The 17,301-nt window shown below is 48.4% G+C and overlaps 1 protein-coding gene across 1 annotated transcript in view; it reads right to left on the reverse strand.

The window, feature by feature from the left end:
- Positions 1–2,542: 2,542 nt before the first annotated feature.
- The window catches only part of GARNL3 (GTPase activating Rap/RanGAP domain like 3), a 212,543-nt gene continuing 197,784 nt past the window's right edge, over positions 2,543–17,301 (reverse strand). Inside the window, exons 30-33 of the mRNA XM_024201166.1 lie at positions 7,164–7,373; positions 6,710–6,821; positions 4,295–5,000; positions 2,543–2,620 (exon numbers count right to left, since the gene is read on the reverse strand). Of these exons, the coding sequence (XP_024056934.1) occupies positions 4,844–5,000; positions 6,710–6,821; positions 7,164–7,373 (479 nt within the window). The 3' untranslated portion in view covers positions 2,543–2,620; positions 4,295–4,843. The remainder of the gene's footprint in view (positions 2,621–4,294; positions 5,001–6,709; positions 6,822–7,163; positions 7,374–17,301) is intronic.

Below are 17,301 nucleotides of genomic sequence, written 5' to 3' on the forward strand. Positions count from 1 at the left end.
CTTAAACAAGAGGCAGTAAATACATGTGCAAAAATATTCCTGTTTTCTTTTTTCCTCAAGGCTCGTAGTATTGTCATGAATTCACATTTACACAGATAAACAAAGGCTGCCGTTGGTCATTTGAATGTCACTAGTAGGACAAGGGCAAAGCAGACATGCATTATACAGGCTGGCACAGGTGCAGTGCTGTACTGTCACAATACTAAAAATACATTTAGTAACCTGGCTGCTAGTAAAGACATTTGCTGCAGACTCAAACACCAGAATTTCCTGTATCTTAGGGTAGGTCTACACTTACCCAGTAGTTCGGCAGCAAGAAAATCGAACTTCTGGGTTCGACTTATCGCGTCTTGTCTGGACGCGATAAGTCGAACCCGGAAGTGCTCGCCGTCGACTGCGGTACTCCAGCTCGACGAGAGGAGTACGCGAAGTCGACGGGGGAGCCTGCCTGCCGCGTCTGGACGGAGGTAATTTCGAACTAAGGTACTTCGAACTTCAGCTACGTTATTCACGTAGCTGAAGTTGCGTACCTTAGTTCGAATTGGGGGGTTAGTGTAGACCTGCCCTTAGAGATGAAATCCAAATGTCTCAAGGTCGAATTTATTCCATCACAAAACAAAATCCATAAGAGCTTATTCACCAACACCAGAAGGGCAGTGAGAAAAGATTTCTTTAGCTAAAGTGGCAAACGCTGGGTGTATTAACTACCACACCAAATCACAGCACTATTCATTTTCAATTTCTTGTTCATTCTCACAGAAAGCTACAAACATGATGTAAGAACACAATGAAAGGGGAAAGGAATATCCTTTAAATATCATTATAAATGTATGTGCCAACACATGATTTTTAATTTCCTGTCTTATAAGGAGGAGTCTAAACCTGGCTGTTGATGGACAGTGTTAATAAACTTGAGTGTGTTTTCCAAAATGTATTCCAGCCAAATGATTGTGCCCAGTATGGCATGAGGCAGACTAGTGAGCTACAAGCTATCAAAAGATCATGTTGCTCTTTAGAAGCATTTTGCTTCATGCTACTGAAAGGGAATAATTAGCAAGGCAGCGCAAGTCTTTAGAATGGCCAAGCATACCTGACCTCAATGATGGACTTGAGAGGGCCTTAGAGAACCAAGGTGGGTGAGGTAGTAACTTCAAGTTGGTCCAATAAAAGATATTACCTCAGTCACCTTGTGTCTCTACTATCCGGGGACCAACGGGGCTACAACAATTTAAGAGGACATTACAGTTACCCAAAAGGCAGACTACAGGCTGACATAAATCCAGGGAACATGCACTTGGAACAGCAAGGTGGGCAAATCCTGCCCTTGAGGGTTCGTAACGCCATGTATACCACACCCTGCCCTAAGGCAGAGCTCTCTAAAAAAAGCTGACATCAGACTGGCCGAGTCAGTATGAAGCGATGAAATCAGCTACAAGCATGGTTGAGGGCTCTTTTTGTTCAGAATATTACCAGGTTCAGTCATCAGTCGTATTAGCAGGCTGTTGCCATCCAATTTTTAAGTTCTCAATCATTTTGACTTTACAAATTACATCCATGCTGGGTACAACTATAGTAAAACATGTATCTATGTTGTGCCAGGAGTCCTAGACCATTGTGGTATCAGAGGTAAATTGACCAATCACTGCTTTTATAGCTAATTTTGCATGCAACAGTTTCACTGGTTGTATGAGGGAGCTTACATAGATGGAGGATTACTTGGCCCAAGTGCCATAATCATGTGGTAACATGAGCTTTCAGCTATTATATTAGGGTGAGCAGATGTCCTGATTTTATAGGGACAGTACCGATTTTTGGGTCTTTTTCTTATATAGGCTCCTATTACCCCCCACCACCTGTCCTGATTTTTCACATTTGCTGTCTGGTCACCCTATAATATATTCACACACCCACCCACCCACACCCTCTCTAATAACAAACACATTTATCCCTAGTCTCTGTAGAAGTACGGAGCCTCTGTAAGTTGTGAGAAGCAAAACTTCAAGTCCCTCACCCCACATGGAGCGACAAAGAGACTGCACTAGATTACTTGTATTGGGTGATTTAAAAATATTTTCTTTTGTTTTTTTACAGTGCAAATATTTGTAATAAAAAATAAATATAAAGTGAGCACTGTATACTTTGTATTCTGTGTTGTAATTGAAATCAATATATTTGAAAATGTAGAAAACATCCAAAAATATTTAAATAAATGGTATTCTATTATTGTTTAACCATGCGATTAATTGCACGATTAATTTTTTTTAATCGCATGATTAATTGCAATTAATTTTTTTAATCACTTGACAGCCCTACTGATTATGCAGCTCTTTGCTAAGTCCCTTCAATATGCCCTTTTAGCTCCCTCAGCAGCTTCAGGCTCTAGCCAATGCTAATTTTTATATGCTGAGTTGTGTGGACTCTGCTAGAATATCAGAAGAAGAGAACAGTTCCATGAGCTATTTCAATTTACAATTTGATATTTTGACACACCAAAACAAAATTTCCAGTTAAATTTTATTTTAACTAAAGCCTGAGTTTGCAACATGAGTATGGGCTCCAAAAAACCCATGAGCATATGCACGTACAACTAACACAACAGAAGCAACATCATGGAACAAGGCTGAGGATACAAAAAGGGAAAGAAAAGACTATTGTTTCTTTCAGGATGAGATGTTAGTGCAATTAGTGCTCCTAAAGCGGGTGCAATGAGCCCCCATACATGTTCACTTGCATGCAAACATGGTCTGCCCTGAATATAGTTGTATAAAGAAATGCTGTCTTTCACACACAGAACAGGCCCCAGACTCCATCAAAAGTAAGTGCCACTCTTGGCATCTTTCAGCTTCATTTTTCAACCAGAACTGAACTGGTAAATGGTATAGGGTGTATAAGTTCTTTCTAGTGATTGTGGAGTGCTTTCTCACAAGAGTTGAAATCTCTGGCAAACAATTTCAGCTTACATGCTTTTTCTTAGAATTACAACACACAGATTTACTGGTTTAAAAATACGGTAATACTAATCACTGGTTAAAATACTTTCTTCTAATGAAAGAATGATTGCAGCTGAAAATATTGCTTCTTTCCTTGATCAGCTGTTACAGCTGAGAATAAAAAATGATCCTTTAAATGAAGTTAATAAATATTTTCTTGTTGGAGCAATTAGCAGCTACCTATACTAGTAAAAGGTTAGTAATAGAGTACTAGACAGGAAACTGGATTATATTCAGATACACTCATTTAAAAGACGCTAAGAAGGAAACAAACTATGACACCAGCATGCCATCCCTAAAATAATGAAGATGCTGAACTATTTCTAAGAAATAACTTGTAAACAGAGCTAACATCTTAAAGTAAAAAAGGAGGAAAACATCACATTTTCATGAAAAAGCAAAACATTTTGATTTTTGTTGCAAATTGATTTTTTGGCATACAGAAAATGCAGGAAAGGTCTCAAGAATCACTTTATGCATCCGAAGAAGTGGGTTGTAGCCCACGAAAGCTTATGCTCTAATAAATTTGTTAGTCTCTAAGGTGCCACAAGTACTCCTCTTCTTTTTGTAGGTAAAATCTGTCCTTCATACATCAAAAGGTTTATTGTTACTATTTCACCACAAAAACCTAGCTGTTCAGTGAAATTTCAGCCTGGATTCACTCAGCAAAATGTAGCTATTTGGAGCAGTCTAAAATTTTATCATTTAAACAGTTAATGCACAAGCAAATAGCAACAAATACAGATGCCTGCATGTTAACAGGAGGTTCATCTGCAAGTCAAAACATTGATAGAAAATGGAATGCAAAATCAGATGCTGGCTCCTACATACTGTGTTTTCAAGAAGTCTGCAGATACATAACAGGGATAATATTTCAGTTGCTTTGTTAGCCTGATGCATTTGGACTAGATGATCTCCTGAGGTCCCTTCCAACCCTAATAATCTATGATTCTATGATCTCTTTCTTCCTTTATCTCTGATTTTCAATTTTTAGAGGAATAATTTGAAAGTTCATATTTTTCTACAAAATTCTCCGCATTCTGGAATTTTTACTCCAAACCATGTTTTCGGGTCCCTCTCAGAAAAAATATACATGGAAAGATGAGAGCTAAGAAAGCATATTTGTATCTTATTCATAGATTCCAAGGCCTGAAGGGACCATTGTGATCATCTAGTCTGACCTCCTGTATAACACAGGCCATTTAACTTACATAAAATAATTCCTAGAGCAGAACTTTTAGAAAAACATTCACTTTATTCTCTGTAATTTACTCTCACTGTTAGAAATTTATGCTTTATCTTACCTGATCTTCATAGAATATCCTTGGTTCTTCAGTAAACATTATAACAGAACGGTACCACTTCAGGGACAGATGATCCTGGCTGAAAAGAACTTTGTCACAAGTTTGTTTTTATCTTTTAAAAAAATTGGAATAAATTAATTTTCTTTATAAAGATCATCTTTCTACATGACACACTGTGCTATGAAACAATTTGTAATATCAGCGGCTGCAAATAACACAGCTAAGTGTTACTCTCATTCACGTACTCCAAACATAAGAAGTTCAGAGAGAATAAAAATGAATCCTTTTATTTACTTAAAATTATCATCCTAAAACTATCATTGATATCTACCACCTTGCTACAATACAAACCACTGGTTCTTTAACTGATAAAGGTAAACATAAAGATGGCAAAAAAGCTTCACCCAATTGGGTTCTGTAGAGAATATTCACCAATATACTCTATTTCCAGCCATATGTTATCACTAAAAGCAGTGTTGTGACATTGCTATAAGGCCTTCAGAGTCATAAGAAAAGGAAAAGGAGAAAATAAGGGACTCAAGATTGTCTTCACTTCAAGTCAATGATGTCTTCATCAAATGAAGTAGTGAGATGAAATGGACTGCTAGATGGTGGGCTCTCCTCCCGGTTTGCTGCAGTATCAGGATCTGAACTAGTGGAAAGGTGACGCCCTTCAGAACTGCTTTCAAAAGAGCTTGAAATTATCCTGCAGGAAGGAAGGCAAAAATCTCTGTGAAAACACTTAGATCAAAGCAAGAAGCAAATGAACAGTTATCCCTGGGTGCAACCAGGTTAGTTTGAAGACAGATCTATGACCTCGGAATAGTTTGACCCCTCTCTTTTTAACTCTGATTTTTCAGAGTATTCTCTCATATTCCCACCAACCTGGACAACAGAAAATGCACACAAATATCAAGTTTACAGACAATCAAATATCCCTAGCAGTTATTGTTCATGGATGGCATCTCAAACAAATATTTTATATTGTCATTTCTAGTCAAAATATTTAAATCAATTTACTTTTATCCTCTGTAATTTAAAATTGTGTTAATGAAAAAAATCACCAGTCTGTCATGTCTGGGCCAAATCCTGCCTTTTTTCTTCTCAAGTGTAGATTCCATAGTGCACTGAGTATTGCAGGGAGCGGGAGGGCTGAGGGGGAGGCAGTTTAGAGAAATTCTATATACGCAGCAAGTACTGTGGAAAAGAGGGAACAGGGCTTCTTCTCCACCTTGGTGAGGTTCTGTGCTTCTTTCTAGCGGTGGGTCAGGATAGTGTCTCCTCTCTCAGAATCCCCCCCGCTCAGTTTATGGTGGGTGGGGAAATTCTGTCTCCAAGTGGCCTTCCCATTTCTGGGCCTACTAGACCCTCACTGCTTCACTGGGGCTTCTGGCCTCCTCGGTGGACATCCAGTGAGAGGAAAAGAGGGGGGTGGGGGGGGCTGGTCCCACCCTCTACTCCGGGCCCCAACCTAGGGACCCAAGAAGTAGCAGCCTCACGCTGCCAGTTTCCAGGAAATCTGCTAGCTTCCCTTCCCCACACCCCTTGGCTTATTGTCCCCACTTTGCTTGGGCAGAGTTCCTCCCGACTGTCCTGCCGGGGTAGGGAGAGCCCCTAGTCTCTGGTAATCCTTCTGGGCATGGCAGCACCACACCAAACGCACGGCTCAGTCTCTCCCCTCTGGCAGGGTCCTTTTTTTCAGGTCTTTGGCCCTGGAAGGGTCCTTAGCTCCTGCTTAGGGTAGGGTTTCTCTCCAATCTCTATACCTGTGGGGTTCTCCCTGGTCCTTGTCAGCTTCCGCACCGCTCAGCTCGCCTTCACTCTCACAACACCTATCACCCCCCTGACTGGCAGTGGGGGAAGGCTTTTAACCCATTCTGGCAGGTTTTTAATTGACTCCAGGTGTCCTAATTAACCTGGAGTAACCCCTGCTCAGTTACCAGGGGAAGAGGGACCTGCTTATCCTGAGGCTAATACCTTCCTTCCTGCACTCTCCTGTAGCTGCCTGGCCTGACACTGTCACACCAGTGAATCCATAATCTGCAAATCTGTTTGCCAAAATCCTTCTGAGGGAGGCCCAAACATGGTAGTTACCTTATCAAGGCCCATTTAGTCTGGTTTTGTTCATAGGTCCATGATTTGGTTCCTAGGTATACAGCCAGATATAATTCAAAAAGGCTATACACACCTAGAAACCAAAGATGATATGAAAATATTGACAATCCTTAGCCAAAATTATTACTGGTCCCAGTTCTGACACTACCGGGGCAGTGTTATGGGTAATTTTTTTAAACGGTTTATAGTTTAAAATCATCATTAGTATTACAGTACAACCCAGCAGCCCCACTGAGGGTCAGGACCCAAGGATTTTACCCTGTAATTTAGTGTGATTCTTTTTTAAATCCTCCTCTTTACCTGTCACTGCTTGTTGACCTTATTGCTCCCTGCTTGTGGTCTGATGGTTTTCGAGGAACCTTCTTTTGCTTCTGTGCTACTTCTGATTTGGGAACTTTCTCATCCAAGAGGCCTCAATAAAGGAATAAAAGACTTAGTTTTCAGAAAAGAGATTAAACATTCATGGGGCTGTTATAGATACAATACCCTTCATTGGCTTCAGACATTGGCTACGTTATGACTGGGTTAGAGTACAGACCTATTGTGTGCATTAGCTAATCAGACACCAGATTACCAAAGTATTTTATGTTTTCTTTAAAGCATGTAGCCTTTTCACAAAGAGGCTGTTTTTTCGCCAGCTGACATTTTATTTTTGTAATATTTTCTGCTATATGTCACTCCAGAAATCTAAATGGGTGACAGAGACTCCCGGTAGTATAATTGGGAATTGATTGTATCAATCAAGAGTCTTTACCCAGCAGTTCTTTGCGTGTCCTGCTTGCAATTTCTTTAATTTCCATACGAGACAAAGATAATGAGTGACTGACAGGAGCTGAGGCAGTAACACTAGACATTGAGGTGATGATGGCCTTGGGGACTAATGGTGACTTCAGAGGTCGTTCAATGCTCCTCCCAGCCAGATTACTCAGAGGAATTTTGTATATGTTTTTATACTGAACTTCACCTAAAACACAGAAAAAACAACCAGAAAGAGATTTTCATATTTTCACAGTAATAATAATTTGACACATTATTTTTTATCACTTGAGTGGTGACAACATGTTCAGCTGGTCATAACAAAGACATGGCCATTTACCTGCAGCGCTTACCATCTAAATAAACAGACGATTGGACATAAAAGTACACTGGAACTAGACAGCGGATGCTGTAGCAGAGTAGATTTTATAGTGGAGTGACGACAGCATTTTATTGATACAGAGCACAAGATGAGGGGAAAACAGGGATTGCTGTTCCCTTTGTTAAAATAGTTTATATGCAAGTTGAAGACAATGGGGATGCAAGCTCCTCTTTTCAATGTTACCATCAGAGTTCCACTATGAGCAACTGGGCAGTAACTTCACAGGGACATGTGTACCCCTTTGTAGCCCTGCTTTCTTTGGTAGCATTGCTTAAACTAATAATGTTACTGGTACTTTATAACTCTGAAACTGTGCTATAAGTTCTTCTTCAAGTGATGGTCCCTATGTGGATTCCAATCACGGATGGGCATGCGTGCCATGCGCCGGACCTGTTCATATTAGTGTCTGTTGATTCGCATGTGCATCCACCGCATGGCGCGTCCGAGGCTTTAAGAAGCTGTGCGGGTCGACGACACTCCAGTTTCCTCTTACCGCTGCCATAGTCAGAACCCTCATTTCTCTATCTTCATTGCTATTCTTTCAAAAATTACAGTCTCCGATGGTATATTGTATATAGTTAGTTATAGAGTAGTTGTCCGTCTTCATTTTCCCTTACCTCGTAGTTGTTAGTTTAGTTAGGAATTAGCTGTAGGAATTCCCAGAACACCAAAGGTGCCTATACTGTGTGGGTGAAGCTCACGTAGCTACATGCTTCTCCATCTGCTGCTCCTTCCCGCCTAGAACTCAGGAAGCTTGTGAGCTTCATCTCCGCAAATTCCTAATGGAGGGGGCTATGCACCCACACCCTCCATAGGAACCGGCACCAACGGACCACCATTCCGCCTGGCGGTCAGCTCCACTCCAGGCCCATCCTACCCAGCACCAGTGGCACCTCCACATCCTTCCAAGCACCATGCTCATAAGAAGCACTCGCATGGACACAAGGGCAGATCCCCGATGGGGACTGCTCCGAAGGACAGCGTTTCCTCCCTGAGCTGTGCCAGGTCAGGTGAAAAGTTGCGTGCAGTAGAGGAGGCCCTCCAGTTAAGAAGTCCCGCTTGGAGCATAAGTCTTGGCACCCTGTTCCTGCGATGACAACTTTGACCAGGCGGCACTTCAGCCTTCACCACCGTCACCGTCCACTCTGCCAGGACCGTTGGGGGTCTCCCACCCGGCCCTGCGCACACTAGGATGCCTGTCCCCATTAACACACACGGCTGAGCTGCTGCTGCTGTTTGTGGGCTCTCCAACGCACTGCTCCGATGGCTCTGCCTCTGCTGGAACCATCTTTGGGCTTGGACTGGTCCTCCGAGGTGGACCTGCCTTTCTCTCCTGTCCGCTCATACAGCCCGGATACTAGAGGACCACCCTATCCTTCACCTTATGGGCACTTTGCGGATCCGTGGTCCACCTATCCAAGGGAACCATTGGTTCCAAGCGACCCATACGCCTGGCCCTATTGGGCAGCTTGGGACCCATACCAATGGTGGATGCATCACCAACGTTCTCTGTCGACTACTGCAACCTATGACCCTCCTGCGGATGCCTCCATTCCACTGGACCTGCCCGCACCAATGGCGCCTCTGGAACCGCTGGCACCATCGGTCAACACCAGTGCCTCCTCCACCCTGGATGATACTCTCATACCCTCCCCATGTCTAATGTCTAATATCAAGCCTTCTTGCGATGAATGGCCAATGATCACAATCTGCCCATAGAGGACATCCAGGACCCTCAGGATCAATTCCTGGATATCCTTCAGCCTCCAGGCTCCACTCGCAATGCCCTGCCCTGCCCATCCCTAATGTCATTCTCCAGCAGGCATCATGTACACCTACCCTGAAGACAGTGGAACGTTGCTACTTTGTGCCAATCAAGGGTATGGACTTCCTTTTCCAACACCCACTCCGTAACTCCTTGGTAGTCCAAGTGGCCATGGAGCACGCCCAACACCACCACCTCCGCTCTACCCCACTGGATCGTGCAGCCAAAAAACTTGACCTTATTGGGTATAAGGTCTATTCCTCAGCAGGACGACAATTCTGCATTCCCAGTTACGAAGCCATACTGGCCAAGTCTGATTCCCACTCACACGCAACACTGGCCCAATTAATTGAATTCCTCCTCCCGGATAAGCAGCAGGAATTCCAATCTCTAATTGATGAGGGCACAGTGGATGCCGCCAACACCGCTTCCCAGTCACTGGCCCCCGGGGGTGGTACTTCATGGTGACTCATGGCTTCAGTCAAGCGGTTGTCAGACAGAGGTCCAAACAACTTTGCAGGATCTTCCCTTTGACAACAACAAACTATTCAGTGATAAAACAGATGAATCCCTTCACTCCCTCAAGGGCTCTAGAGCCACCTGCCACTCCCTAGGCCTCTACACCCCAGACTCCACACATTGTCAAAAGTTGTCTTCCTCCTGCCCTCGCCAAACCACCTACCAGGCTTGCCAGCCTTACCCCAGCACCAACCCAAACACCCTCGTCGCCGACCATGCTCCCAGCGTCTGCGACAATCTTCAGCTTCTATCTCAGCTGCCTCCATGTTTGCCCATCGCACCCCTAGTCAAAACTTTTGACTCCTGTACAGAGAACTGCAAACTTTCTTCCAACCCACCGACTACGTCCCATGTCATCTTTGGCAGCTGCCTTACCCTTTTTGCCCACTCCTGGGTCTCAATTACCACCAATCGGGGTGTTGGATATTGTCCGCCGGGGCTACCTCAGAGTTTCTTCCTTTCCTCACCGCCACTCTTCCAGTGGTTACACTTTGGACCCCTCCCAATACCACTTCTTCCACCAGGAAGCAAATGCCCTTTTGCAAAGGGTGCTATAGAGCCAGTCTCACACCGCTATCGCAGCCATTGTTTTTAGTCCCCCTATTGCCTCATACTGAAGAAAGGGGGTAGCATTTGCCCTATCCTGGACCTCCGATTGCTCAACTAATTTATCCGCAAGTTCCGCTTCCAGATGGTTACACTCCCCCTGATACTTCTGTGTCTCCTCAAAGGAGCCTGGTTCGCGGATCTTGATATAAAGGATGCCTATTTTCATATCGACATTCATTCCACCCACTGCACATTTCTTCACTTCGTCGTAGGTGATTCTCATTACCAATTAAAGGTCCTCCCCTTTGACATCGCTACGGCACCCAAGGTATTTACCTAGGTCTTCGCCGTCATTGCAGCCTACATGCACCGTCTGGGTCATTCCCTTTTTCTCTACCTCGATGACTGGCTCTTTGTTGCACCCTCTCACACTCCACGCTCTCTGGATATTGCTGACTGATCTTGGAGTCTTCATCAATGAGGAAAAGTTGGTCCTTATCCCCACTTGCAGCCTCATCTTCACAGGAGCGCATCTCGACTCTGTAGTGGCCAGCACATTCCTGCTATCAGAGCGCTTTGCCACAGTCACCTCTCTCACCGCTTGCATTCGCCGCCAACCGTGCACTCATGTCAGGCAATGCCTCTCGCTCCTAGGTCACATGGCGGCTTGCACTGTGGTGACACCCTTCATAAGCCTCCATATGCGCAGTCTCCAACACTGCCTCCACTCAACATACAATCCTTAAAAGGTTCCTCTCACCGAGAGGGTCCTTCTTCCTCCTGTCCTCGTCTCCCCCACGTGATGGTGCACCTCTTCCTCCATGCTGATGGGTGTCCCCTTCATGCCTCCAGTGCCACTCACTGCCCTGACTACAGATGCTTCCATAGTAGGTTGGGGTGCTCATGTCAAAGGACACGTGGCTCAAGGCCTATGGTCACACAGGGAAGCCAGAATGCACATCATTGTCTTCACGCTTTACCCTGTTGTTCACCTAGCCTGCCAAGCCCTTCTGCCATTTCTCTGCACCCATCATGTCCAACTACTCTCCGACAACATGGCGATGGTCTTGTATGTCAACAAGCAAGGGGGGCCCGTTCTCCCTCCCACTGTGCGGAAGCCATTCTTCTGTGGTATTGGTGCCTCAAACACAGCGTCACTCTCCAAGCGGTACACCTCCCCAGTACCAGCAATTCCCTTGCAGACACCCTCAGCTGCTCTTTCCACGCCAACCATGAGTGGGAACTCCTCAATCCCACGCTCCACTCAGTCTCTCGCCAACGGAACACACCCTACTGGGACCTCTTTGCTACAGCAGACAACAACAAGCTACCCCTCTTCTGCTCCAAAGGGGTTCTTGGCCCAGACTCTCAGGGTGATGCCCCTCTCCTTCCATGGACCAACGAGCTCTGTTATGCCTCACTGCCCATCCCCCTATTGCTCCAAGTCCTGCACAAAATACATCTGATCTGGTGAAGGTCCTCCTTGTGGCCCCTGCTTGGGCCCAGCAGTATTGATTTACAGACCTTCTTCTCCTCTTCGCCTGCCCCCCAATCCGCCTTCCCAACCTCCCCAATCTGCTAACCCAAGCCCATGGCCCCATGCAACAGCCTAATCCACGTCCGCTTCACCTAACAGCCAGGTATTTGGATGGAGCTTGAATGTAGACATGGTATGCTCCACTCCCATCTGCAACATCCTCACTCATGATCAATGACCATCCACTAGAATGTCCTATGAGGCGAAATGGCGTCGCTTCACCATCTGGTCCCGTGACCACAGCTATTCCTAGAATGACATTTCCATCCCTGTCATTTTGGATGACCTCCTCCACCTCCAACAATCTGGACTCGCCCATTCCTCAGTTCGTGTCCACCTGGCAGCACTTAGTGCCTTTATCCCTCAGATAGATGGTTTCTCCATCTTTACCCATCTGACTACCATCTGCTTCCTCTGCAGCCTCCTTAATGTCTTTCCACCCATCCATAAGCCAACTCCACCCCCGTACCTTAATTTAGTTCTGTCTACCCTCAGTAAACCACCCTTAGAACTCTTTGCTACCTGTTCCCTTGCACATCTTTCCATTAAGGTCATCTTCCCATGGCCATTATCTCTGCATGTTGCATGAGCAAACGCTATGATGGTGGTTCCCCTTTTACTATCTTCCATAAGGACAAAGTCTCCCTCCACCACCACCCCAAATTCCTTACCAAAGTGGCAGCCCCATTCCACCTCAACCAATGTGTGCATCTCCTCACATTTTAGTCTAAACCACATGCCTCCCGGGCACATCAGCACGATGTGCTCCACTCCTTGGATGTTCATAGACTGCTTGCATTCTACCTCCACCATACCTGTTCCTTTCGTGCCTCCCCGCACCTCGTTGTGGCTATTGTATCCTCTCCTCTCCATGTATCTTCCGCTGGATCTGCTGCTGTATTTCTGACTGCTACACTCTCTCCGATGTTCCCCCGCCATCTGGGGTCATGGCTCATTCCACGCAAGCTCAAGCCACTATGTCGGCCCTCCTCGCAGACGTTCCGTGGCAGGACATCTGTTATGCGGCCACCTGGTCCTCCGTCCACACTTTTGCCATGCATTATGCTATTGTCCTGGCTGCATTGACAGACATTGCCATTGGGCAAGCAGTTTTGCACACTAACTACTGTCGAGCCCTCGCACCTGCCTCCACGCTGATTACTGCTTGCTACTCTTCCACGATTGGAATCCACATAGGGACCATCACTCAAAGAAGAAGAGAAAGTTGCTTACTGTAACTGAAGGTTCTTCGAGATGTATGCTCCCTATCTGGATTCTATATCCACCCTTCAACCCCTCCACTTCCCTCACTACTGCAGTGTTAGAGGGAACTGGAGCAGCGTTGACCCACATGGCTTCTTAACACCTCGGACGCGACACGAGGTCGACACACAACGCACATGCAGGTCAACGGACAGTACTATGAACAGTACCGGCGCATGGCACACATGCACGCTTGCGATTGGAATCCAGACAGGGACCACACATCTTGAAGAACCATAGGCAGCGAGTTATATGGGCCCGTGGTGCCCATTCTCCATCAATATTCATGAAGGTGGGTCCAGCTCCACCAATGTTTGGGCCCCAGGCCCCGAGCCTTGGGGGACCCTGTGCCATGGGACGGCAACGTGGGGCGCTCTCACCTCGGGGGCAGCTCCCCTGCCTCCCCACAAGCAGCTCCCCCCGTCCCCGGAGTCGCTGCATGCTGCGGAGAGGCCCCAGCGCTGATCCGTCTCGCAGCCCATTGGCCGGGAACCCCGGCCAATGGGAGCTGCAGGGACCAACGCCAGAGCTGCCTGGCCATGCCTCCACAGCAGGGACGGGGAGGGAGCTGCAGGCAGAGAGAGCCCCAGGAGTCTGTCACTGTCAGAGACACACAGACACAGCCGGGGGGTTGTGGGGACAGACAGATGGAGCCGTGGGCGGGGGAAAAGGAGCAGCGATGGACACCCCTGGGCTGGCATAAAATACACAGTACAGAGGGAGCTTCCTGAGGGAGCTATAGCAACAGCCCCCCACAGAGCAGACCCGGCGTGTGGCTGGCTCTGTCCATCACTCCCCCCCCCCCACGCCCCACAGAGACCCATACAACCCTCTACCCCCCTGAGAGATTGGGCAGGGGTCGCAAGCTGGAGGATTCTCTGCGACTTGAAGTCTTTAAATCACGATCTGGAGACTTCAACAGCTGAGTTAAGGGAAAGTGGGTGGGTCAGCTTTTGTGGCCTGCATCATGCAGGAGGTCAGACTAGATGACCATAATGGTCCCTTCTGACCTTTAAGTCTATGAGTCTATGAGATCCCCAACGGTCGCTGTGCCCCGTCACCCCTCTCCAGAGAGCCCCCCCTTTGTGCCAGACAACTCTCCTCCCCCACTGCCTCCCCTGCTCCAGAGCTCCCTACAATCTCCCCCGAGCCCACCAGGGATAAGGGGTGGTTTGGTGGGGGTGAACTGAACTGCAACGTGCAGCCCTTGGAAATGGTATTGAGGACCCAGCAGTCCAAGGTTATTTGTGACCATTCCCCATGGAAGGCAGATAAACGGTTGCCGAACACAAACTTTATTGGTAGGGGGGTTTACATGGCAACTGCCTTGGTGCCCCCCTGCAAATAGTCAAAACCGCCTCTTTCCCTGCCTCTTGCCCTTAGAGGGCCCAGGCAGTGGGGCAGAGCGGGACTGTCGTTGAGGCCGGCACTTTTGGTCTCTCAGCCTCTTGTAAGGGGGCTCATATCTGCTCTGTGCAGGGTGAGCTGACATCTGCGGTTTGGCCTTGTCCTTAGCTGGAGGGACGTAGAGGCCCACTGTCTGCAGGGTGGTACAAGAGTCTTTCATCCCGCGCAGCCTGGCGTCTGTTTGTTCGGCGAATAGGGCCTTCCCATTGAAGGGCAGGTCCTGCATGAGGGACTGGGCCTCCGCCGAAAGCCCGGACAGGAGGAGCCCCGACGCCCTGCGCATGGAGATCGCGGAGGACATCGAGCAAGCCGCCGTATCTGCCGCTGCCTGCAGGGCTGCTTTGGCTGCTGTCGCCCCCTCGTCCACCAATGCCTTAAAGTCCTTCCTATCCCGCTCTGGGAGGAGTGGCTCGAACTTTGGCAGGGACTCCCATAAATTAAAATCATATCGGCTCAGTAAGGCCTGATGGTTGGCCACCCTGAGCTAGAAACTCGAAGAGGAGTAAAGTTTTCTACCAAAAGAGTCTAGTTCCCTGGCGTCTTTATTCTTGGTGATGGGTGCGGGGTGGCCCTGCCACTCCTGGTGTTCACCGATTCCGCCACCAGAGAGTTAGGTGCTGGGTGAGAGTATAGGTATTCGTGGTTCTTGGCCGGCACAAAATACTTCCTCTCAGCCTTCTTGGAAATCAGGGCCAGAGAGGCAGGAGTTAACCACAGGGCGTTGGAGATGTTGGCTACTCCTTGGTGAAGGGGTAAAGCCACACGGCCCGGCACTGAGGGGGACAGTATATTGAAGAGGGAATCGGACGGGCCCTCCATCTCCTCGGCCTGCAGCTGGAGGCTCGACGCCACCCGCTTTACAGGTCTTGATGCGCCCTGAAGTCTTCCTGTGGAGCAGAGGGTGGCGGTGCCGTGATGGTATCATCCGGTGCAGGAGAGGAGGCTGGCACGGGGCTGTGGGCCGCAACTGGTGCCGGGGGATCAACCCCCAGGTCGGAGTCCGGGCGTGGAGCCAACAACTTATGATCTGTCGATTTGTCCCTTGGCCTAGATAGCGAGGCCGATGGGGCCTCGGATGCCCCAGCCACCAAGCGGTTTTCCACCTGGGTGGGCATTGGTGGCCATGGTGCCCATTGACACAATTGTCCCTGCCATGGGGCCCCTTACCACTGTCCATGCTGCAGGCCAGGTGGCACTATCTGGTCCGGCTGATCGGTACGGCCCAGAGAGGGGCAGCTGGGTGCCAAGGCCGAGATCACCACCGACCGAACGGTACCATAGGAGTGGTGGGAGTGACGGTGCCTACGGTGCCGTCTTCCATGGGACCGGGACCTTGATGTCGAGGACCGGTACCCCCCGGAAGTACTGCTCTGAGATTCGCTTAGGCGCCTGGAGCTGCAGTGCCGTGGTGCCGATGACGCAAGTCGGGAGCCCTGTGTGTGATGTCTGACAGAGCAGGAGCTCGAGCGGGAGCGTCGACGTCAGTTGCGCCGAGACCGGCTATGATAGCTGCGTTGTGAAGAGTAGCGCCTTCAACGCCTATCTCGGTGCCTGCGCCCGCTGCTGCGTGGTGTGGAGGGGCCCCAAGACTCCTGCCCGGATGGCACCGAACCGGGTAACCTGGCTGGCGTCGAGGGTGGTGGACGTGAGCTGCGAGTGGACATGTCGCTGCGTGCTGAACAAGGTGGAGAGCAGTCTTTGGAGTGAGAGCTGCGCCGTACTGGGTAGGCCTGTCGAGCACCCAGCAGCGGTTTGCCTCGGGACCGGGGGCCTGCCACCGGCGGTGCTCCGGGCACCAGCAAGCTCAAAATGTCTCGAGCAGCCCGTAGAGCCTCCGGCGTCAATGGGATCCAGACCACAGGAGAGGCGCGTGTAGACACTGCCGGGCTACTCCGCTCAGCACGAGTCGGAGGTTTCGAGCCCGGGGGGGACCAAGGGCTGCCCAACACGGGACCAGCCTCTCCCCCTCCCTTCTCTCGGCACTGCTGCGAAGTCAAGCTCTTCCTTTGCTTCTTGGAAGGGGAGTGGTGCCGACTGGGGGAGGAGGCTCCGCTCGGCGTACTGGAGTTGGAGCCAGCGCCGATTCCATGAGGAGAGCGCGAAGTCTGATGTCCCTCTCCTTCTTAGTTCGTGGCTTAAAAGACCTACAGATCTTGCAGCGTTCACTCACGTGAGTTTCGCCCAAGCAGCAGAGACACTCAGCATACGGATCACTCCTTGGCATGAAACGGCGACAGGAGTTGCACGACTTGAAGCCTGGGGCACGGGGCATGCCCCGGGCCCACTCTAACAACTGAAAAACTACTTTCTACGAGCTACTAATAACTAGCTAAAGGTACCACTAAGATCAACTGGAAAGGCTGCAGCAGAGCTGGAGCAAGAAGTTCCGACGCACCTTCACTGGCGGCAAGAAGGAACTGAGGGTGGGGAGAGCGCGCGGTTCCCCTTATAGCGTGACATAGAGGCACCACTCCAGGGGTCGTGGGGGGTGCTCCCCCCCTATGGGTACTGCTAAGGAAAAACTTCCGGCACCAGTGCACGTGGCGCGCACGCACACCTACTGTGGAATACACATGAGCAAGCACTCGAAGAAGAACAGGTTGTTTTTTTAACCAATGTTGTCTTCTTCCTGGATTGTCGGTTTTGGGGCATCTAGTAATGTGTTTTAAAACAATTCCTAATTATCATACACATTTTTCTGATTAAATTCTTCC

The sequence above is a fragment of the Terrapene carolina genome, unplaced genomic scaffold (genome assembly GCF_002925995.2).
Source record: "Terrapene carolina triunguis isolate 2854851 unplaced genomic scaffold, T_m_triunguis-2.0 Scaffold238, whole genome shotgun sequence".
Classification (NCBI taxonomy): Eukaryota; Metazoa; Chordata; order Testudines; family Emydidae; genus Terrapene; species Terrapene triunguis.